This window comes from Cervus elaphus, chromosome 4 (assembly GCF_910594005.1).
Source record: "Cervus elaphus chromosome 4, mCerEla1.1, whole genome shotgun sequence".
In the NCBI taxonomy this organism is placed as follows: domain Eukaryota; kingdom Metazoa; phylum Chordata; class Mammalia; order Artiodactyla; family Cervidae; genus Cervus; species Cervus elaphus.
The window spans coordinates 55671222-55694693 of record NC_057818.1 but is presented as its reverse complement, the minus strand read 5'-3'; the positions used below and the strand labels follow the sequence as shown (position 1 = coordinate 55694693).

Here is a 23472-nt window from a genome sequence, read left to right as displayed (position 1 = left end):
GAACGGATGGTGACAGAAAGTGGAGGGGTGATCTTGGGCAGAGGACAGAGGGCGACCAAGGACATGGGCGAGGGGCACCCCGTTCATTAGCAGGACTTTCTCTGCACCTCGTTTCCTCATCTGCAAAGTAAGGCTGATTTACTAACACCCGGTAAGAATTCTGGGCTTCCCTGATGGCTCAGAGGGTAAAGAATCTGCCTGCAATGCAGGAGACCCGGGTTTGATCACTGAGTCAGGAAGATCCCCTGAAGAAAAGGGCAACCCACCCCAGTATTCTTGCCTGGAGAATTCCATGGACAGAGGAAGTTGGCGGGCTACAGTCCATGGGGTCCCAAAGAGTCAGACACAACTGAGTGACTAACATGCTTACTTCACTTCATAACATTCATATGAAATGACAGTGGTTAGTATCCCCATTTTCTGGATGAAGACATCGAGGCCCAGAGAGGTCAAGTGACTTGCCCAAAGTCACACCGCTGGCGGCACACACAGCACTTCACCTCTGCAAAGTGGGACTGCGCGCGTTCCTTACATATAGTCTTCCTCCCAACCCTCAAGGAAGATGCTCAGTCACCACCTCCATTTTATAAACACAGGCCAGAGGAGTCAGGTGCCCTGCCCATTCCTGCACGGCCACTGGGACACAGAGCCGACCTGCGAAACCCATATGCGGAATCAGCCAGGAAGCGGGAACAGTCTTAAACTTCAAGCCCCTGGCTGAAGCCACTGTCCCCAAAACGCTGCAGTGTGTTCACACAGCCATACGTGGACATACAATTTCCAAAAGTGAGACTCTTTGAGAGCCGTCTGTTTAATTCCGTGACTCTTTGCTATGGCAGCCTCCCCTGGGGTCTCCTGTCTGTGGTGTGGGAGAGGGATAGGTAACTGGGGGACCCGACTAAGGTGAAACTGAGCTGGGGATAGATTTCACTGGACTTCTGTGGGATATTTACAAGGTTGGCTGGCACGTCTGTGTATGGTTAACGGGGATGGCGAGCTCGTTGGGTGCAGGAATTGCTTCTGGGAGCACTGGTTGGGCATAAAGACAAGAAGGCTAGGGACATGGAAGTCGGATCATGATATCACATGTCCAAGGGAGCTTGGCATCAGAAGTATGGAGTAGGGGAGGAGACTCAGGTTTTTGTTTTTTACTTTTTGGTATAGGCTTCCCTGATGGCTCAGACAGTAAAGAACCTGCCTGCAACGCAGGAGTCCTCGGTTTGATCCTTAGGTTGGGAAGAACCCCTGGAGAAGAGGATGGCAACCTGTTCTTGACAGGAGAATTCCATGGACAGAGGAGCCTGGTGGGCTACAGTTCATGGGGTCACAAAGATTCAGACACAACTGAGCAACTAACACTTTCACTTTCTTCACGAGGCATATGGGATCTTAGTTTCCTGACCAGGCCTGGAACCTGTGCCTCTTTGCAGTGGAAGCATGGGATTTTAACCACTGGACTGCCAGGCAAGTCCCTAAAATAATGGCTTTTAATAAAAAGGAGGTGAGGTGGGTATTGGACCCAGTGAGGTTGAAACCCCAGCTGACTTACACAGGCCTTTTCTGTTAGTTCTTCCTCATCTGCCCAGTTGACAGATGAGAAAACTGAGGCCCACTGAAGGCTGCAGCTTGCCCAGGGATCTCCCAGTGGCCTTCCTGAAGGCCTCCACCAGCTTCCAAGATCTGAGGGATGGGGAATTTCTCCAGGGCTTGGAATCAGGCTCAGGCTTGCAGGAGAAAGACAAAAGCTAGAGTATTGTTTCCTCAACGTGGGATCCCAGGAGGGTTCTGGGAGCCAAGGTAAAGCTTGGCCCAGACAGCCAGGGGTGCCAAAGGGCAGCGTCCCAAGGGGCGGGGAACTCAGAGGAGGCTATGGAGGAAGTTGGCAGGTGGGCTATGGTCTACTTGCCAAGGCCCCTTTTGTCCCTGGTGAGGGGACTGGGAAGGAAGGGCTGGTTACCTTAGAGGGGTGGTGGCAGGGGCTTTGCAAGCCCTGCTTCTTAGTATCCAAAGTGGGACAAGTGTGAATAAGAGCGTGGTTCTGAGGGACTTCCCTGGTGGTCCAGTGGCTAAGACTCCAAGTTTACAGTGCTGGGGGCCTGGTTTCAATCCCCGGTCAGGGAACTAGATCCCATATACCTTACTCAACTAAAGAGTTCTCAAGTCACAACTATAGATTCCACATGCTACAATGAAGATCGAAGATCCTTCATACCACAGCTAAGACCCGATGCAGCCAAAATAAAGAAATATTTAAGAACAAATATTTTTTTAAAGTGTGGTTCTGAAGCTGGGCGTCTCAGGTTCAGAGTCGAGCTTTGGCACTCTCTAGCCGAGGTAAGGCCCAGTGCTTAATCTCTCTGTGCCTTGGTTTCCTCAACTGTAAAATGGGGATAGAAGAAGTCACATGGTGTCTTGGTTAACAGCATAAACCCTGGAGCCAGAATCCATAAGTTTGAATTCTTCCTCCCTCCAGCTGTGTGGCTGTGGGTAACTCACTTGACCTCTCTCTGATTCAGTTCTTTCATCCATAAAATGGGGATAATAAGTAAACATTACCTCATAGGATGGTTGTGAGCATGTAAAAAGTGCTTAGAACTGAGCCTGGCATAGGAGTATGAATTTTATAAATGTTTCTTAATTTTTAGTGGGAGGATTTAATGCACCACTTGACTTGCAGTCGAATCAAGATAGAATCTGACTCTTCTGCATTCAATAAATCTGGACTAAAATTATTGTTGTTATTATACCCAGTAATAGAGGCAACACCAGAAGTTGTGTGAGCCCAGAGGAGAGGTTACTTGGCACAACCTTTGGCACACAGTAGGCCCTCAGCACGTTGTAATTAACTTTATTGTTCAGTGATGTCAGAGGTTGAGCACAGGGGTAGGAATTAGTGATGTCACTAGTTGTCAGGCGGATTTAACCCAGTAGGTGGGACTGTGAGGTCATCAGTCACTAGGCAGATTAGCTGCTAAGTGCCTGGGTCTTGGCTCCCGTGGGTCCCCTGTGTTCTCTCTGGGCCCTGGGCAGCAGATCTCACCTCTCTGAGCCTCAGTTTCCTCGTCTGACACGTGAAGATAACAGTAATCTCAACCTCAGGGTTTTAATCCTACCTAAAGATTAAAAGGGATAATATATGTTAAGTCCCTGACTCCTGACTGATGCTCAAGACACTGAAGCTCCCTTTAGCGTTCAGTTCTATTTTAGACTTTGATCTCATCAACAGCTCCGTAAGGAAGAAATGTCCTCCCCCAGCTTATGGAAGAGGAAAATGGAGTTGTCAACGAGGAAAAGATCCTGTGCCCTTCAGGAGTCCCTGAAATAGTCACTGAATGCATACATGCATAAATATGAGGGTGTCCCACCATCCCCTGGGCTTCCCTTGTGGCTCAGCTGGTAGAGAATCCGCCTGCAATGTGGGAGACCTGGGTTCAATCCCTGGGTTGGGAAGATCCCTGGAGAAGGGAAAGCCTACCCACTCCAATATTCTGGCCTGGAGAATTCCATGGGCTGTATAGTCCATGGGGTCATAAAGAATCAGACACGACTGAGCGACTTTCACTCAAACCATCCCCTTCAGCACAATCTTCAAATTGGGGGACTAAGCCCCACCCCAGGAAGCCAGGGAGGAATCCACAGTGCTAGTACATTGTTGGTGCCTAACCAGTATTTGACTGACTGAATGAATGAATGTGTGAATGAATGCAGATGAATGAATGTATGAAGGAATGACTATGTGATGAATACATGAATGAATGAATGCGTGAACGTGTGAGTGAATGAAGGGGGTCACCTGGAAAAAAAGTTAAGGAAAGTTAAAGAGCACTTGTTACATCTGTTCATGTTCCTCCAGGGTTCTCGTTCCCCAGCATTTTTAGATTCCCCCAGGGAGACGTCAGAAACTCCCAAAGCCCGGCCTCATTCCAGGTTAACAGTGTCCAAACCTAACCGCTGCGCCCTTTGAGCCCAGAACAACCAGCTACTCAATAAATGACTGAGCATCAATGTTCAATAAACAATTGAGGCGTGATGGGGGCGAGCTGGGACCTCCCCGTATGTCACGAGGCTACAGGTGAGAAAATGGAGGTTGAGGGAGAGGGAACCACGTGACCAAGGCCACTTAGCAAGCACCAAACAGAGCTGAGATGTGACCTTGAGCCCCGCAGACAGTTCCGTTCCGGATCCCAACGCACCAAGCACTATTCCAGCCTCTGGCCTCTGTATCTGCGTTCCTCCCGCCAGGAATGCTGTCTCCCTGCCGGTCCCTGCACTTGAGCATGGTGGCCAGGCTGGGGTTGGGGGAGTGGAGGGCCGGGGATCTGGAGTCCTGCTTGGCTGAATCTTACTGTGTGTCCCAGACGGGTGCTGTGCGCCCCATCTTCTCTCCCCACCTGGTAGATTAAATCTGGCCCCGGGGTGACCTTGCCTCTCCCTGGGTTCTGAGCCCAGTTGGTTTCCAGGTCAGCTCCAGGGCCTGGTGGCAAGCAGTGATCGCTCGGCTGGAGCCAAGGAATGAAGATGACAACTGGGCTGGGGGCAGAGGCCTGCAGCAGGAGGCACAGCAGACAGCTCACGTGATGGGCAGTGGGCCAAGGTCGTAATTAGCCTCCTCAAAGGGGCCTGGCCTGGGACTTCCCTGGGGGTCCGGTGGCTAAGACTCCACACTCCCAACGCAGGGGGCCCCAGGTTCGATCCCTGATCAGGGAACTAGATCCCACATGCCACAACAAAGACCCAGCACAGTCAAATAAATTAAATAAAATAAATAAAAGCTTAAAAAAAAAAAAATAAAAGGCCTGGCCTGCCCTGCTAGGGAGACCCCAGGACACAAGACTACGAATGGCCCGACCTGGTGACCCTCCTTCCTGCCACCCCCAACCTCCCAGCCCCTCAGGCCCTGGCTCTTCCTCTCAGCCCCCACCACCCCGGGCCAGCTCAGCTCTCCTCCTTACCCTCTGGATCCTCAGCCCAGCCTCCTCCCCAGTCTCTCGGCCTGCAGTCTCTCATTCCTGTTCATCTCCGATTGGCACAGAGCTCAAGGCCCTACACAGCCTGGTGGAGGGGAAGTGTATCAGAACTTGGATGCCATCCATCAATATTTTTGTTGCAGGGACTTCCCTGGTGGTCCAGTGGCTAAGACTGTGCTCCCAATGCAGGGGGCCCGGGTTTGACCCTTGGTCAGGGAACTAGATCCCACATGCCGCAACTAAGACCTGGGTGCAGCCAAATAAGTAAATATGCGTTGAAGAAATAAAAATAGCACTCCTAGTGCTCCCTGATCTGACACTCCTCACTTCATTATGAGCCTTAATTCGTTTATCCCCTCAACAACCCTAGGAGGCCACCTGACATTGCTATCCCCGAGTTACAGATGAGGAAGTAGAGGCTCAGAGAGGCAACGTCACTAGGCTGATCTCACACAGCTGCAGAGGGCAGAGCTGGGGTTGAACCCAGGCAGTGTGGCCCTGCAGTTTGCACCCTGAACCACCCCTTGCTGTGGCGGTAGCCCCTCCCCAGGCATCATTCAGGTGTCCTCATCCTGGGCACAGGCTGCAGGGGCTCGAGGGTGGGGGGGGGTAAGGAAGACACAGATCTGACCTCAGGCAACGCACATAACCTGTCTAAGTCTGTGTCCACCTCCTTCCCCTTGGTCACAGGACCATTTAACTCATAGGTGTATGTGACCATTATTAGTATTATATTGTATACTAGGGCTTCCCAGGTGGCTCATTGGTAAAGAATCTGCCAGCCAACGCAGGAACTGCAGGAGACGTGGGTTCCATCCCTGGCTCGGGAAGATCCCCTGGAGGAGGGCATAGCAACCCACTCCAGTGTTCTTGCCTGGAGAATTCCGTGGGCAGAGGAACCTGGCGGGCTACAGTCCGTGGGGTCGCAAAGAGTCGGACACGACTTAGCAACTTAAACAGCAACGATAATTGTATGTTAATAGACTTCCATGAAATACGTTAATATAAGCAAAGATTTTAAAGCAGAGTTTCTCCCTCTCCTGGGAATTCACCCAAGAGAAACAAAAACTTATGTTCACATCAACATGAGTACTCGAGTGTTTATAGCTGCCCTATTCATAATCTCCCTAAACAGGGAAGAACCCAAATGTCCTTCAGCAGGTGAGTGGATAAACAGTGGTACATGCATACCATGAGATACCACTCAGCAATGACGAGAAACAAACCTTTGACACCCACCACACACAGATGGGTCTCAAAGGCATTGGGCTAAGTGAAGGAGGCCAGTCTAAGGAGGTCATGATTTGTATATTTCCATCTATACGCCTGTGCTGGGCTGAATGATGGCCCCCAAAGAGGTCCATGTTCCAGTCTCCGGAACTTGCAAGTGTGTTCCATTGCTCCACAAAAGGAAATTTGCAGCTGGGATTATGTTAAGAATTTTTAAAGTGTGTGTGTGTGTGCTTTAAATCTTTTGACTGGGCCACGTGGCACATGGGATCTTAGTTCCCCCACCAAGGACCGAACCCGCATCCCCTGCACTGACATTGTGGAGTCTTAACCACTGGCCCACCAGGGAAGCCCCGTGTTAAGGACTTTGAAATGGGGAGAGAATTTAGTGTGCCCCGAATTACAAGGGTCCTTCTAAGAGGGAGGCAGGCGGGTTAGAATCGGAGACAGAAGATGTAATAACAGAAGCAGAGGTCCAGAGAGGAAAGAGATTGGAGGAGGCTACGCACCCGGCTTTGAAGATGGAGGGAAGGGCCACAAGGAAAGAGACGCAGGTTGCCTCTGGGAACTGGAAAAGGGACAGAAGGAAAGGGAGGAACGCCCCCTGCTGACACTGTGATTTTAGCCCAGACTTCTGACCTTCAGAAATGGACGAGCACAAATTCATATTGCTTCAAGCCACTCAGTTTGTGGCAACAAGAAACGAATGTGTCATTTTGGACAAAAGTCTATGGCGACTTCCCCGGTGGTCCAGTGACTAAGACTCCGCGCTCCCGGTGCAGGGGGGGCCTGGGTTTGATCCTTGGTCGAAACTAGATCCCACATGCTGCAACTAAAGATTCCATGTACTGCAACTAAAAAAAAAAGGAATAGAAAATCTGCAAGCTGCAATGACAATAGAAGATTCTGCATGCCGCAACTAAGACCCAGTGAATCCAAATAAATATTTGTTCAAAGGTATTTGGACAGGGAATAGATGAGTAGCTGTGGGGTGGGAGTTTGGCAGTGGAAGGGAAGAGGGCAGCTAGGGATGGGGGAGGGAGGGATCGCTACGAAGGGGTGATGATGTGGGTTTGTACCCTCATTGTGGTGATGGTTACACAAATCTACATATGAGTTAAAATTCATAGAGCTATACACTCCCCCACACACAAAAATCAATTTTACTGATTGATTAAAAAAAAACAACAAACCTCATTATATAAATACTTAACTCCCACTAGCCATTATTATAACAAGACATCCTCTTGGCCAGCATCCCTCTTGGCAACATAGGATTTTGCAGCAGCGCAACTCCTGCCTACCCTTGTAGGCTTGCCTTGGGTCTGCTGTGTGACCTGAAGTCACTCTCAAACCCTCTCTGGTCTCACTTGAAGAATGGGCAGGGATGCGGGCAGAGCCCAGGGGCCTCTTTCCCAGGACCTACCTCCCAGTCTGATATCCAAAGAGCGCTCCCCATGTAGGGAGCTTTAGGCCTTTTGCCTGGGATGAGGCAAAGTCATTCATTCAGCCCACAGGTATGAGTCCCTGGTATGTGCTGGGGGGATACAAAAGTGAGTGCAACTGACAAAAAATGAAAAAAACAAAACAAAAACCCTAGTGCAGTTTACATTTGAATGAACAATAAAATGAACCCAATATGTTTTAAATGTAGTGTATGGGATGGTGATGGGGGAAAAAAAAGCCGCTGGGGGGAAGGAGGCATCTGGGGTTGGAAGGGTTTGTAATTTGAGATCGATGGGGGGGGGGGGGGGGGGGAGGGTGTCTCTCGGAGGAGGTGACTCTTGAGCAGACCTGCAGGAGGCGAGGGGTGAGCCTTGAGTGTGGGTACCAGAGGGAATCCTGGGTGCAAAGGAAGGGGGAGAGGGCAGGCTATTGGGACTCTGGAGGCTGGCGGGAGGGGAACTCTCCCACCCCCTCCGCCCCCGACTCCCGTGCTTCCAAGCACTCGATGCGGCTGCAAGGGGCGTATTTCCGCCTTTCCGCAGCGCGGGGCTGCTGACTCACAGCGGGTGTCTGCGGTCAACTCGCCTGCCTGTCTGGGGAGAGCGGTGCCAAGGCTCCTCCAGTGCGCCTCAGTCCCAGGACAGCCTGCGCAGTGGCAGCCGCCCTCCTTTGCCTGGACTGTTCTCTCTCTTTCCCCTCCCGAAATTCCTCCGCTTGGAGCCCATCTGGGGCACGCGCCCCCGTCTCCTCCGGCCACCTCCACCTCTGTGGGATGACTCACGCCTTGGCCAGAGCTCAGAGAAGCGGGCGCTTCCCCCCTGCTGCTGTGGGCTGCGGCAGGCAGCCTGGGAGATGGGATCAGAGTAACCTCTTTGGGAGATCATTTGGCAACATTTGTCTTACACAAGCCACCTCTCGCTGAAGCCGACCTGGTTGATGTGCTTTTTCACCCCGGTGGCATCCTGTCTCCTTCTTTCACAGCCCTTTTAATACTTAGTCACTATTTTCTTTGTCTAGTACAAGGAAACAGAAATTGTGCGTCTCCCGTGTCCCACCTCCAAGAACCAGCCAGCATCAGGCAGGCGGCACTCCATTATATTTGTTGGAGGCACAAATGAATGTGACTTCCAGAAATTTATGAGATGGGTGCCCTTGAGGAAGTGAGGTGGTGTTGTAGGTACCAAAGTACTAATAGCAATATTGTTTATAAGAGGTATAAACATGTTCTCTGAACAACAAGAGAACAGGTTAAATACATCAGAACTGGGTGAATAAATCACTGGCCGGCAAACGCTGGAATCCTGCCACTGGAAAGGAGGCGTTTATGTTTTGTAGGGATTTGGGCTACACATGTATTTCTCAAAATGGCACCCTTAATAGATTTGTGCAGTGTACTGTATATAAACATCATCTATTTTCTTTCTTTCTTTTTTTTTTTTTTTAATATTTATTTATTTGACTGTGCCGAGTCTCAGCTGTGGCATGTGGGGTCTAGTTCTCCGACCAGGGATCGAACCCTGGGCCCCTTGCACTGGGAGCCCGGAGTCTCAGCCACTGGGCCGCCAGGGAAGTCCCCTAAACATCATCTATTTTCAAAAAGCCCACAAACAAGTATTGAAGTCTATTTCATAATATGCAGCCTGGAATGCTTAAGGTGAAGTGTTTCCACGTCTGCAGTTTACTCCTCGGAAAGGCATCACCAATAAGAATTGCTGGATGGATAGAAGGATGCACAGATATATGAGGAAACAAGTATAATCAAACTGTAGGGGTAGTGGATATAGAGCAGGTGTGCCATGGATGAGTCCTTCAGAGTTTTTCTAAGTCTTGAAATTTTCATAATAAAAGGCTGGAGGAGTAAGGAGATGGCATTTATTTGGGAAGATGTCTGAGATATTGCAGAGAGTAAAAAGACGAGGGGCAGAGCCAGGAAAATAAGTAAGTTTAAAAAATATTTAAATGTTTAAACATTTTTTAAAATGTTTAAAAATTAAAATGTTTAAAAAATAAGTAAGTGGGACTTTCCGGGTGGTCTGGTGGTTAAGACTCCACTCTTCCATTGCAGGGGGTCATGGGTTCGATCCCTCTTTGGGGAACTAGGATCCAGCAGCCATAAATAAATAAATAAAATTTTAAAATAAACAATAACAAATAAATAAGTAAAGACAAGATACGCACTCAGAAATCTTCTGGCAGTATAGCATTAAAAGTGGTTACTTGGGGGATGGGTCTGAGGCAGCTGTGAGAACTAGAATTTTCCGTTTTATGTCTTTCTGCACATCTTGAATTCTGAGATGTGAGCGTGGCAGGTGTGACTGCCAGGTGCTTGCCCTCTGCCCCATGGCTGGTGGGATCAGCGAGATGTCTCCAGAGACTTGGGAGTCAGGGGTGGAGGATGGCAGAGCCCACACCTGGCATCACGTGACCAGGAGAGCGCGCCTGGGGTGAAATATGAGCTTGAAATGAACTTCAGTGGGTGGGTGGGGACGGGGGAGAGGCCAGGGGGCGGGGAGGGGAGTTTAAGTCCCCTAGACTGCCTGGATATAGCACAGGTATCTTTTTCCTTTTTTTTTTTTTTTTTAAAGAAAATCAAATTAGGGAAATAAAATTTTAGATCGTATCTCTGTATCTATTGATCATCTGGGTTTATTAATAAGTTATATGTATTTATTATCCTCTGGGTTTGTTCATAAGTTAATGGCCTCCCCCAATGCTGCCATGCCAGCTTCAGGGGACCCCTATATTACCAGCTTGATGCGAAACCTAACCGTCCTTACAGAAGTACATGCCATCCGGTTCACGGTGTGGGCACTGAGATTTCTTTTCTGCTGCCCTTTGTCCTTCTTCTAAACAATATCGATATCAGACCTTACACCTTAGTCTGCATCTGGCTGACGTTTTATTAAGGCGGTCATTTCAAATCTGTAGCCCTCTCCTTTTTAAAAACAGCTGCCAGACCATTATTTACAATTGCTGAGGTATAAAGTGTCCATCAACAGATGAATGGATAGAGAAGATGTGATATTTATATATATATGGAATATATATATGGTATTTATATATGAGATATACATATATGGTATTTATATATGGATGAATGGATAGAGAAGATGTGATATATATATGGACTATATATATATGGTATTTATATATGGAATACTACTCGGTCATAAAAAAGAAGGAAAATTTTGCCAAAATGGCAACATGACTGGACCTGGAGGGCATTATGTTGAGTGGGATGAGTCTGACAGAGAAGACAAATACTGTAGATATCACTTACATGTGGAATCTCAAAAATACAACTAATTAGTGAGTGAAACAGAAAGAGCAGACTCATGGGCACAGATAACAAACTAGCGGTCCGCAGTGGGGAGAGGTGAGAAGGGAGGGGCAACACAGGGGCAGGGAATGTTTTTTAAAGGTTCTTGGTTGAGAGTGACGTGTCTACCCTGCTATGATTACAACAGATAACGAACGAGAACCTGCTGCATAGCGCCGGGGTCGCCACGCAGTGCTCTGTGGTGACCTACATGGGAAGGAAATCCAGAAAAGCGGGGGTGTATGCACACATAGGGCTGACTCACTCTGCTTACAGTAGGAAGTAACACAACACTGCAAAGCAACTGCACTTCAATAAAAAATAAGATAAAATAAAATTTTAAAAAATTATAAAAGAGTTATCAGCCATGAAATCAAAAGATGCTTACTCCGTGGAAGGAAAGTTATGACCAACCTAGACAGCATATTAAAAAGCAGAGACATTACTTTGCCAACAAAGGTCTGTCTAGTCAAGGCTATGGTTTTTCCAGTGGTCATGTATGGATGTGAGAGTTGGACTATAAAGAAAGTTGAGTGCTGAAGAATTGATGCTTTTGAACTGTGGTGTTGGAGAAGACTCTTGAGGGTCCCTTGGACTGCAAAGAGATCCAACCAGTCCATCCTAAAGGAGATCAGTCCTGAGTGTTCATTGGAAGGACTGATGTTGAAGCTGGAACTCCAATACTTTGGCCACCTGATGCGAAGAGCTGACTCATTAGAAAAGACCCTGATGCTGGGAAAGATTGAGCGCAGGAGGAGAAGGGGACGACAGAGGATGAGATGGCTGGATGGCATCACCGACTTGATGGATATGGATTTGGGTGAACTCCGGGAGTTGGTGATGGACAGGGGGACCTGGCGTGCTGCGGTTCATGGGATTGCAAGGAGTCGGACATGACTGAGCAATTGAACTGAACTGACTGAACTAAACTGAAAACAGTTATTATGGGATTTTATGAAACTGTATGTGTGAAAGTTTTGAAAATTATAGAATTTAAAGAATCTTTCATTCAATAAAAAACATTTTTCATAGCTGCAAGACAGACATCCCATTTCCACCTTTTAGACATTATTTTCCTGTTGAGGAAAACTCCTAATTTGGTTTTTCATGTTTTCAATGATTTTAATGATATATGGAAATTACTATCACCTAAAGTTTTGGAATCATTATTTTTCTGCTCATGAAAAATAACATATAGGACATTTGGAAGATACAAAAATAATAGAGAGGAAAATAAATATCAGAGGCAAATCCCCTACTTAGAAACAAATGCCTTTGTTTCTCGAAACCTCTTCATTTTAAGTGAGTTTTGACAAATGCATACTACCTCCAAGTAGTCTAAATCTCTATCACAATGCACTTAAAAAAATTTTTTTTGGCCATGCCATGTAGTATAGTGTGTGGGATCTTAGTTCCCTGACCAGAGATTGAACCCACACGCCCTGCATTGGAAGCACAGTCTTAACCACTAGACCACCAGGGAAGTCCAGAATAGTTCATCACCCCAGAAAATTTCCTCTTCCCAGTTAGTCCCCGCCTCGAGGCTACCAGTTTTCTGAGTTTTTCCATCATAAATTGACTCGGCTTGTCTTGGACCTTCTAGAGCCAACAACTTATAGAAAGTACTCTGGCATCTCACTTTTGTTGCAGTTGTTCAGTCGTGTCCAACTCTTTGCGAACCCATGGACTGCAGCACGCCAGGCTTCCCTGTCCTTCACTGTCTCCCGGAGTTTGCTCAAATCCAGGTCCATGGAGTCAGTGATGCTACCTCATCATCTCTTCCTCTGCTGCCTGCCTCTGCTTTTGCCTTCAATCTTTCCCAGCATCAGGGTCTTTTCCAATGATTGGAAGGACTCATGCTGAAGCTGAAACTGTAATACTTTGGCCACCTGATGTGAAAAGCCAACACACTGGCATCCGACTTTGCTTAACATAATACTCTTTGACATGCATCCTTGTATAAACATAAGTGTACATTACATATAGAGTTTGATCCTTTTTATGGCTGAGTAGAATTTGATGGTGTGAATAGATTACAGCATGTTGTCCCCTTCTCCTGTTCATGGCTGTTTCCAGCTTCGGCTAGCGCCCATAAACCCACTGAGACCATCCTTTGCCTTTGTGTGGAACCCGCATTCTCATTTCTCTTGGGCTACTTATTTAGTAGCATCGGAATTGCTAGGGCATCAAACTCTTTGGATTGTAGTAACTACAGGTTTTGAAATCTGATAAGGTCAATTCTCCCTCCTTGTTCCTCTTTTTCTTCCCTTCGCTCTCCTTGCACATTTAATATCTATACATACTTTTCAAGGACTCTTTGATTTATTTCTCTGATGATGGTGATAGAGGACAATCTAGCTCTATCTGTGGATTACTCTCTTCAAAATCTCAGCCTTCTTTGTAGTGCATCCTTGGCTCTGTCCTTCGAAGCCCAGCAGATTCTTTGCGGGCTCGTTGACCTGCGCTGCCCCCCTTCCTCTGGGTTCCCACACCAGCACAGCCAGGGTATTCTGCTCCCAGCATCAAGTTCCATTTGTTCCCTACACACTTCATGCTCCACCACACCACTGGAACTCTGCATGTGCTGTGCCTTTAGCCTAAAGGCTAATAATATTTCAGGTATATTGGGTTAAATAAAATATATACTTAAAATTGGGTTTCCCAGGTGGTGCTAGTGGTAAAGAACCCTCCTGCCAGGGCAGGAGACATGAGAGATGCGGGTTTGATCCCTGGGTCGGGAAGATTCCCTGGAGGAAAGCATGGCAACCCACTCCAGTATTCTTGCCTGGAGAATTCCACGGATAGAGGAGCCTGGAAGGCTACAATCCATGGGGTCACAAAGAGCTGGACACAACTGAAGCGACACACACAGCACACACACTTAATTTCATCTGTTTCTTTTACTTTTTTTTTTTTTTTGGTAGGACTAAGAAAAGGTTTACCAAGGGAGCTTGGGTTATGTATCTATGGGCAGTGTTGGTCTGGATGGTGGTCAGACCACAGACTCATTGACCCTATTTGAGTTGGACCAGCCTCACTCCTAAGTTGCTGGCCACAGAGGGGTAGCCCCTCCCTCTAGTTCAAGGCCCCCCTCTGATCTCTTTTTCTAACATGGAGATAAAGAGCAATATCTCTGGAACAAATCCCAGATGTCTGAGTCCTCTCCGGGGCCTCAGTTTTCCCATCTGTAAAGTGGGAACCCTGACACCACCACCCTCACAGGGCTGTTGTGAAAATGGGAAAGGTTCACCCAGACAAAGCTCTGAGCACAAGCCTGGTGCGTGGCCAGTTCTTGGGAAGGTCATAATTATTACCATATTTCACCCTGTCCCCACCCTTTTTGGCACCCAGTCTCCTGGCTCAGAAGTGGTCACGGGAATCCAAGAAGGAGGAAGGAAAACCCCGTGATCCCTGACTCAGCAGAGAACGGCGAGTCTGGCCTGTCCTGAGACATCACCCATTTCATGGATGCGGAACTTCCAGGAAGATCCTGTGTGCCCAGTGGGTTCCATCTGGCGGGTGACAGGGGCCGGATTTGAACTCAGGACTGCCTTCCTGTGGGCTGCGTGACTCCTGACACAGGCATTCTTTCTGCGAGGGCAGAGTCCTCAGAGGCACTGGTCCAGGTACCCCCATGAGTAGTTGGCCACACCTCTGTTAGGCCCTTTGATTCAGACCTCCCAGCGAGACAAGAGCCTGTTGTGGGGGTTTTTTTGGCTGCTCTGGGTCTTAGTTGTGGCACGCAGAAGCTTTAGCTGCAGCATGCAAACTCAGTTGCAGCATGTGGGATCGAGTTCCCTGATCAGGGATCGAACCCAGGCCCCCTGCATTGGGAGTCTTAGTCACTGGACCACCAGGGAAGTCCTCAGGGTCTCCCTTCTTGTCTTGGCGTTTGATGCCACTGATGGTCCACCAGGGCCCACTCTGCCTCCCTCAGAGCCTACCTTTGGCAAACTGGGCTCCTCTGATCTTTCCAAGTGGGGCCTGGATGCTCCCACTTCCTGATCCCTACAAGGACCGCAGCCACAGGTGGGATGCAGGCACGCCTCCCCCTGCCCCCTTCTTGGCCTCTAGAGAGCAAGTGGAGACCGAAATACATCCTTCCCTCCCCTCTCCCAGCCTGTGTCTTTTGCAGTGGGTGGTGGGGAGAAGGGAAGGTAGGAGCTAGGGGCTGTGAGCATCTTTCTCTAGTTCTTCTCAGGGCATCTGATTTATTCATGGAGGTCCAGAATCCCACATCCTCTCTGCCTGCCCAAATTCCACCCAGGCAACAAGTTCAAGGTTTGATTACGTGTTTACTGCCCTAAAAAAAATTTTTTGGGGGGCGGGGCTGCACTGTACAGCATGCGGGATCTTAGTTCCAGAGACCAGGGACTGAACCCTTGCCCCCTGCAGTGGAAGCACAGAGTCTCAACCACTGGATCACCAGGGAAGTTTCCCTGTTTATTGCCTTTAGTTTTAATGGCCCCCTTCCCCTTAGGAAAAGCAGCTTGGTGACTGGCAGGGCTGAAGTCCTAAAATCATCCTAGTAGCTTGGCCCTCCCCAAGGAAGGAGGAGCCGGGGCTGTAAAACCTGGGCTGGTGACCTCAGAGGGTGAGATCTGAAAAGACCTTGCTTGGGGTTCTCTAAGATCAGAGGAAGGAGGGGAGGGGAGGGGTGCAGCAAGCACAGGTCCAAACGCCCAGGAGGCTTCCGGCCTTGACCTTCTTCTTGGGAAAGGGCTGGTCAAGGTGCAGCCCAGGGCACAGCATTTTCCAGGAAATGCAGCAGCGAGTACACTATACCTACTAAGCCTCCGTCTGGGCAGGGCTGACTTGCGGATCCACCTGCTTCCTCATCTTGCTTATTCCCAAATTCCTTTTGAAACTGCCCACTCCTTTCAGGGTGTGACAGAATCAGGCTGTCCTGGTTCACGTCCTGACTACACCTTGCTCGACAGCTGTGTGACCCTGGACAAGTCACTCAACCTCTCTGGGCCTCAGTGACCTTCATCATAAATAGAATGATCATAGTTAATCATTCACATGGCTTAATCTCAACCGGTTGTTGGGGATTAAATGAGATAATGGGTGGAAGATACTCAACAAAGTGATATTAAAAAGATTCTCTAGGGATTACCATCCTCTGGGCTTGTCTCTGCTTCATCTCTGCCTCCTGAAACTTAGCATAACTGCCTGGGTTTTGCTTACCTCTTGCTTCTAACTTCTTCCTCTTAAAATTTTAGTTTTGCACTTATGAGCCCTTTCTAGTCTGCTGGATACCTACAAGTCTCCGTGGAAAACATATAACATTTCTAAACCATAATTTGTAATGTGCATGTATGTGGTACTCAGTCTCTGAGACCCCACGACTATAGCCCACCAGGCTCCTCTGTCCATGGGATTCTCCAGGCAAGAATACTGGAGTGGGTTGCCGTTTCCTTCTCCAGGGGATCTTCCTGACCCAGGGATCGAACCTGGGTCTCCTGCATTGCAGGTGGACTCTTTATCATCTGAGCCACTGGAACATTCCAAGCAGTTTGCCTCTGGGCTCCTCCCTGTACCATTGGCCTCCCCCTTCAACCATCCTAAATTAAATCCTTACCAGTCTTTTTTTTAAAAATCAGATTAAAAAAAAATTCTGTGTGTTTTTGTTTGTTTGTTTGGGTTTTTGGTCGCACTGTGCAGCATGTGAAATCTTAGCTCCTCAATCAGGGATGGAACCCAAATCCCTTGACTTAGAAGCAAGGAACCTTAACCAGTGAACAGCCAGGGAAGTCTCAGTGAATGGTTATGCCTGTATTCAAAAATTGATACCTGGTGTAGCTTTCCTGGCTTGGGAGAGCGGGAAACTTAAAAATGGAAGTGGGCTGTAATCAGTTCCTGGGAGTCGCTTTTAGCCCTTGACCTTGAAAGTCATTCATGTCTTTCAACCTCCAACAGCCACGGTCCTTTTTCTCCAGTCTCCTCCCCTGCATGCCCCGCCCCCACCTGTCTTCCAACCCTGAGTCATCCTGCCAGCACCAGCTCCAAGCTTGCCTCCTCTCTCCTCCATTCATTTGTTGACATCATTCTCAGAGCCTTCGCAGGCCCCCCCGCCCCAGCAGAGGACGGCAGAGGTGGTCCCAACTCTGTCCCTGTCTCTGGACGGGTCCACCTTTGAGTACCATGGCAAGTGTTTGAAATCAGAAGTATGATCAGGAAACCTACCTATGGGGGCCAAGAGTCTTATATTGGGTGAGGACTTTGCCAGGTGGAGTGAGGTCATTCCAGGAGCAAAGGCCTGAAGGTGTGAGATCTGGATCAGACAGAATGTGGAAGCTGTCAGGTGAGGCCCAGGTAGCTAGGAAGGTGGAGGATGGAGCTGGGGGAGAGGTGTGTGCAGAGAGGCACTCTCACAGAAGGAGCATGGGCAGCGGCGGGACCCCAACCTCACTCCCCCATTTTAAGCCAGAGCAGCTGCATTTTGATCTCTATTACATATTTTGGCTTGGACATAAGATTTCTCCTGGACAAAGGAATCTGTGTCTCATAAAGCTTTTGGAAACCATTGCTGTGGGTGTGAGGGATTCAAGAAAGGCACTTGAGCTGGGGCTATGGTCAGCGGGTAGGTGTAGAGATCTCTAGGAATCTCTGCAGAGGAAACCATATATGCAAAGGCACTGGGGCAGGGAAGAGTGAGGTGTAAGCAGGGAATTCGAAATGCTGGGGTAGACGGAGTGCAAGTGAGGGTGGGGACTGACCTGGAGAGGCCAGGGTGCCGGGCCCTGGGGGGCCTTGGGATTGGGAAGAGTGGAGGGGCAGCTCTGGGAAAGACTAGAAGGCAGGGAGGCCGGGGTGAGCTCGAGGGGCAGATGAGGTCAGAGCTGGGGCCATGCAAATGGAGAGAGTCAGGGAACAGGAGAGCAGGGCTGGGGAGTGACAGGATGTGGGAGGGAGAGGAAGGAAAGAAGGAGGATGGCGGGGCGTGGTGTCTGGCCTGGGGACTGATAGGGGCCAACCCTGAGAAGACAGCCTGGGAGGCAGGTAGTTGTGGGGGAGCCACTGAGTTCCCACCCAACGCTGGGGATGTCGTGTGTCTGAGGGGTCTGCAGCGGGAGGTCCAAAAAGGATGGTGAGGGCCCTCATGAGAAGCATTCTTCTGGTCCAGGGAATTCCAGAAGCTCGTGGAAAAGAAGATTTTCAATCCTAAGGCCACTTCCCAAGGAGTTGCAGAATTCAGGTCTGTAAGTGCGTCATAGGTGAGGGTTATGTACCCCCATTTCACAGATGAGGAAACTGAGGCTGGGAGAGGACAAATGACTAGGTCAAGTTCACTCACTGAGAAAAGGCTGCAGAAAACTGGCTGCGTGGGAGCAAAGCAGAGGGGGGTTGCCAGGGCCTGATGGGAGGAAAGTCTTCCAGATATGAGAACCCAGAAGCAGAACCTATTTATCTCAAGAAGGAGAAACTGCAGAACCCAGGGAACCTGGAGAAATGAATGCAGAAGAGAGAATGCTGGAGGTTTCCTCAAACAGAGCTGGACACTGCCCGGCGGCCACTCTCAGTTCGACAGGTCCAGAGATGTCATGAGGCTTGTCCATGTCACACAGATATCGGGACTCAACTACTCCAGCCTCTGGAGTTTGGGGGAAATGGGGGCACAAGGATGAGGGAGGGGAGGGGAAGAACCTGAAACAGTACAGCCAGGGGTGGCTGGAGGGGCTCCGGAGGCCAGGAGAGATTTGCCTGGCAGAGTGCAAGATACCGAGGGGTGGGATCATCTAAACAGCTCGCTGTGTGATCTTGGGCAGGCTGCCTGCCCTCTGTGAGCCTCACTTTCTCTCTGATAAATGGAGCTGTGGGGGTATCACGAGGCCCTTGAGGAGAGGGTTAGATGGACGGGATTCAGTTCGCTTCTGGCCGCGTAATAATCATGGTCCCATTACTTTCCCTCTCAGCCTCAGTCTCCCCATCTGGAAAGTGGAGGACTATAAAAAGTGTCTGAGTCATGCCTGGGAACACAGGAGTCAGGCTTCCAAAGTGCTGAGAGCTCTGACCTAAGCACCCCCAGGAGGAGTCAGAGGCCCCTCCTCTGGGCCCCCGAGTCCCTCAGGACACAGCCTCGGACTCGGGGACTCAGCTGTATCTGTATCCAAGCCCGGCTCACCCCTAATCTCCTATCCTCCCCCAAACAGAGCAGAGCCCCCTGGAGGGAAAGCACCCCCACGTGAAGGGCTTCTAGGGGGGAGATGTCTGGGAGGAAAGCGGGGACAACAGGCCCTCCTGTTTCCCTGGCAACGACGGCGCACCCAGCCCCTGCTCTCCTCCGGTCCTACATTTGACACACAGCGAACCTGAGGCCCCGAGAGGGACAGGACACCGCAAGCATCTCAACAGGTGGCTCAGCACCACCTGGGTCCTCGAACCCCCTCGCAGGAGGGACCTGCACCCCAGGGCGGTCACGCCAGCCCCAGCCCAGCCGGTTCGGAGGCTCTGGGAGCCCTGGGCCTCCTCTGCAGAGGCCCCTGGCTCTTCCCCGCAGGCCACCTCCTCCAGGGGGCTCCCCACGCACTGCCCGCGGGTCTGGGCCTCACCTGATCGCCAAGATGTTTTTCTCATTGGGTTCCCACTCGGCCTGGTTCCCGGGCTCGGCAGGCTCACCCATGGCAGGCGGGCGAGGCTGGGGAGAGGAGGACGCGCTGGGAGCAGACGGCACGGGGACCAGGTGTGTGCACCGGTGGCGTCTGCCACCCGGGGACCGCCAGGTGCCTACCTCCACGCCCAAGGGGAGGGGCCGCATCCAGCCGGTTCTCCCAGCTGCTACCCACGCCTCCAACAGCGGGGAGAGGCCAGGAGGGAGCCACCCTTCTGAGGGTGGAGAGGAGGGGTGACAGGCACCTCCTGGGCACCGTGCCAGTGGATGGGGACAGAGTCCGGGGGGGTCACAGACAATGCTACACCGGAACCCTCTGTGCCGGTGGCTCGGGGCACTCCTATGACCCTACGAAACCTCAGCTTGCTCATCTGATCAAGGAGCTAGCCCCATCTCAGAGAGTTCATTCATTCCTTCATGCTTTTATTCATTCAAGAAATATTTATTGAGCGCCTCCTGTCTGCCAGGCGCTGTTGGAAGGGTTGGGACGCCGCTGGGAACCAGACAGACAGAAACTGCCCGCGCAGGCTGACATCTGCAAGGGGCACGGATAGAAACAGGCTGAGATGGGACCAGGGCCGCAGGGGCACCGACGGGAGAGAGAGGCCACCGAGACAGGGTCAGAGATGACAAGAAACACGGAGAGACCGAGGGGGAGAGGCAGAGACACACGCAGAGAGACAGAGGCGGGAGAAGCCGAGGGGACCCGAGAAACACGGAGGCTCGGAGATAGTGGGAGACACAAAGAGATACCGAGATGCAACAGATGACGGCCAGAGCTGGCTGGTGGGGGGAGCTGAAGCTCAGAGCTCCCGGTCTGACTCTCAGCTCCAACACCTCCCAGCTCATCAGCCCCCTGGGCGTCAGTGCCCACCCCCACGCGCCCCCACCCACCGCCGCCCTGTAAGTGATATCCACGTCATCAGGCTGTTGTGAGGATCTCATGAGACATTTCTCAAATGCTTCTTAAAGTGTCTGACACACAGGAGGCTCCGCAAAGCCCACGTTCCCCCTTCCGCTGTCTCCCTCCCAAACCCAGCTCCTCCCCACCCACTGGTCTCCTGACCCCTCAGAGACTTGGTGTCTGACTGAGATGCCCAGTCTCCTCACCAGAAATGACTTCCTTTTTAAAAAAAAAAAATCATCTGAGCCACCAAGTCCAGAAAGAAAATAGGGATCCTCAGGACCCTCCTTCAACACGCAGAGACAAACACCATGAACGTTTTTGCAGTATCGTTCTAGAAATTTCTTCTCATCTGTCTAGTATGAGCCAGAGAAATTTTGGTTGGATGAGTAAATACAAAAATACTATCATTTAAAACTCGATTGGGAATTCCCTGGCCTTCCAGTGGTTAAGACTTCGCCTTTCAATGCAGGGGGTGCGGATTCCAGCTCTGGTCAGGGAACTAAGATCCCACATGCCTCGTGACCAAAAAATAAAAACATAAAACAGAAGCAATTTGGTAACAAACTCAATGAAGCCTTGAAAATTGGGCGGGGGGCGGGGGGAAAGTCCTCTCTTTACTGACCAATCACAGTCTCCCATGTTTTGCATGTGGGACAAGTAATAGATAGAGCAGGGAGCTCAGAGAGGTGGAGTGACTTGCCGAAGGTCACACAGCATTGCACACCCTCACTCTGAAAACAGGCAGAAGACACACGTCCTGGGGCATCACGCCCTCTCAGTTTATCTGCTCAAAGGCCCATCTCTAGGATATTGTGAAATGAGGAGCCACTTCAACTGAGTTCAAACCCTGCCTTGGCCACTTTTTCTGGGGGTGGGGTGGGCATGCGCTACGGCTTGCAGGGTTTTAGTTCCCTGACCAGGAACTGAACCTGTGCCCTCAGCAGTGGAAACACAGAGTCCTAACCACTGGACGGCCAGGGAATTCCCATGCCTCATCCACTTTCAGCATCAACCTTGATGTTCCCATCTGTGAAAAGGGCTCCCTCAAAGGGAGGAGGGAAATCGAGAGGGCCTACTCTCTCCTGGTCTGGGGCTGAGTGGATTTCCCACATCACGATGGTGGGTTGAGTGAGACATCCTGCTTGGCCCCCGGGCCTGGACTGCCTAGCCTTTGTTCTGCCTTCAGTGACCCTTTGTTCTTAGCTCTGAAAAGGTGACAACCTTGCCCTGCCCTTCCCACGGGAACCTCTGCTGAACCCTGTCCCCAGGGCCCCCACAGAATCAGAGGGGAAGGGCACGCATGCCAGCCAGAAGCCTCAAGTTCCGGAAGAGAGGGAGAGTCTAGGGGAAATGGGATGCCCCGATCCTTGAAGGACACTGCGGGTGGGGAAACCTTGGGGGCACAGCCCTGGGGGACCAGGAAATCCAGGAAGACCCCATGAAAGTTTCAAGGAAGGTGTTTAAGGGAGAAGGCAGGCCTGGAGGCTGTGGCTGAGTGGGCAAGGGACCAGCTGCACAAGGGGTCCCAGGGACGTAGAAAACGCTCCCACCCCAGGGCCTTTGCACTTGCTCTTCCCCTGTCTGACATGCTCTTCCTCAGATGCCTGGAAGCTTCAACGTCTCCCTTTATCCAAGTCTGCCGGGTCTCACCTCCTCAGAGTTTGCCCACCAACCTCTCCACCTCCACCCCCCCACCCCCATTTCTCCTGTTTTGCTTTTTTCCAAGTAGCGCTTGTCACCACCTGACAGCCTCAGCATTTCACTTTTTGGCCTGTTGACTGTCTCCTCTTCTGACAGTGAACCCCATGAAGACAGGGTTGGTTATCTATCTGTCCCCCATTGTAGCCCAAGAGAGGTGCCTAGCGGAGCACCTAGAATGTGGTAGGATGTTTGATAAATGCTGTGGATGGAGTGTGTGAAACATCACAGATGATAGGGAATGGGTGATGGGTCGCAGTGCTACATGGTCGGTTGAGTCCCTTCAGAACATGGGAATGGGGAGGTGCAAGGCCTGATCATAGAGGGTGAGGGGCCCAGCCTCCTACGGAGGTGGCAGGAGGAATCAGAAGACACCAGAATAGCATCTTACCCAGAGACAGGAGGGGAGGGGCAGGAATGGAGATCACTGGCCAAACAGAAATGGAGTTGGGGGCTCCATTCGGCATCTGGGAACAGGGAAGAGACTTGGAAGGGGTTGGGAAGGAGAGAGTGGGAAACCCAGTGCCAGCTGCTGGGGGATGGGTGGGCACTGGGAGGAATAGGATTGTACAATCATCCATCTGATTGTCCATCCATTCATTCATCTGTTCATCCAGCCACGTATCCATCCAGCCAGCCATTCATCTGTCCTTCCATCCATTTGTTCATCCATCCATCCATCCATCCATCTGTTCATCCACCCATCCATCTGTCTGACCATCTACCCATCCATCCATCTATCTGTCCATCCATCCATCCATCTGTCCATCCATCCATCCATCTGTCCATCCATCCATCTGTTCATCCACTCATCCATCCATCTGACCATCTACCCATCCATCCATCCATCTGTCCATCCATCCATTCATCTGTTCATCTATCCACCCATCTGTTCATCCAGCCATCTATCCATCCATCCAGCCATTCATCTGTCCGTCCATCCATTTGTTCATCCATCCATCCATCCATCTATCCATCCATCCATCCATCCATCCATCTGTCCATCCATCCATCCATCCATCCATCTGTCCATCCATCCATCCAATCATCCACCCTCCATCCATTCATCTATCTATCCAATCATCCAGCTTCCATCCATCCCTCTCTCTAGTCAGTATTCACTTATCTATCCATCCTCCAAGCATCCATCCATCTCTTCCTCTGACTAAGACCAAGGGAGGCCTCCCCTGGATCAGGACCTGGCACTGGGTCCACAAATGGGTCAGGTAAGGAGACACACCGTACAGCTGAGCTGTCCAACACAGGAGCCACCGGCCACTAGAAATGTGGT

General features: G+C 50.4%; 1 protein-coding gene across 1 annotated transcript in view; it reads right to left on the bottom strand.

The window, feature by feature from the left end:
- The window catches only part of SULT2B1 (sulfotransferase family 2B member 1), a 36936-nt gene extending 17198 nt beyond the window's left edge, over positions 1 to 19738 (bottom strand). Inside the window, exon 1 of the mRNA XM_043899696.1 lies at positions 19518 to 19738. Coding sequence (XP_043755631.1) covers positions 19518 to 19723 — 206 coding nt within the window. The 5' untranslated portion in view covers positions 19724 to 19738. The remainder of the gene's footprint in view (positions 1 to 19517) is intronic.
- Positions 19739 to 23472: the final 3734 nt, after the last annotated feature.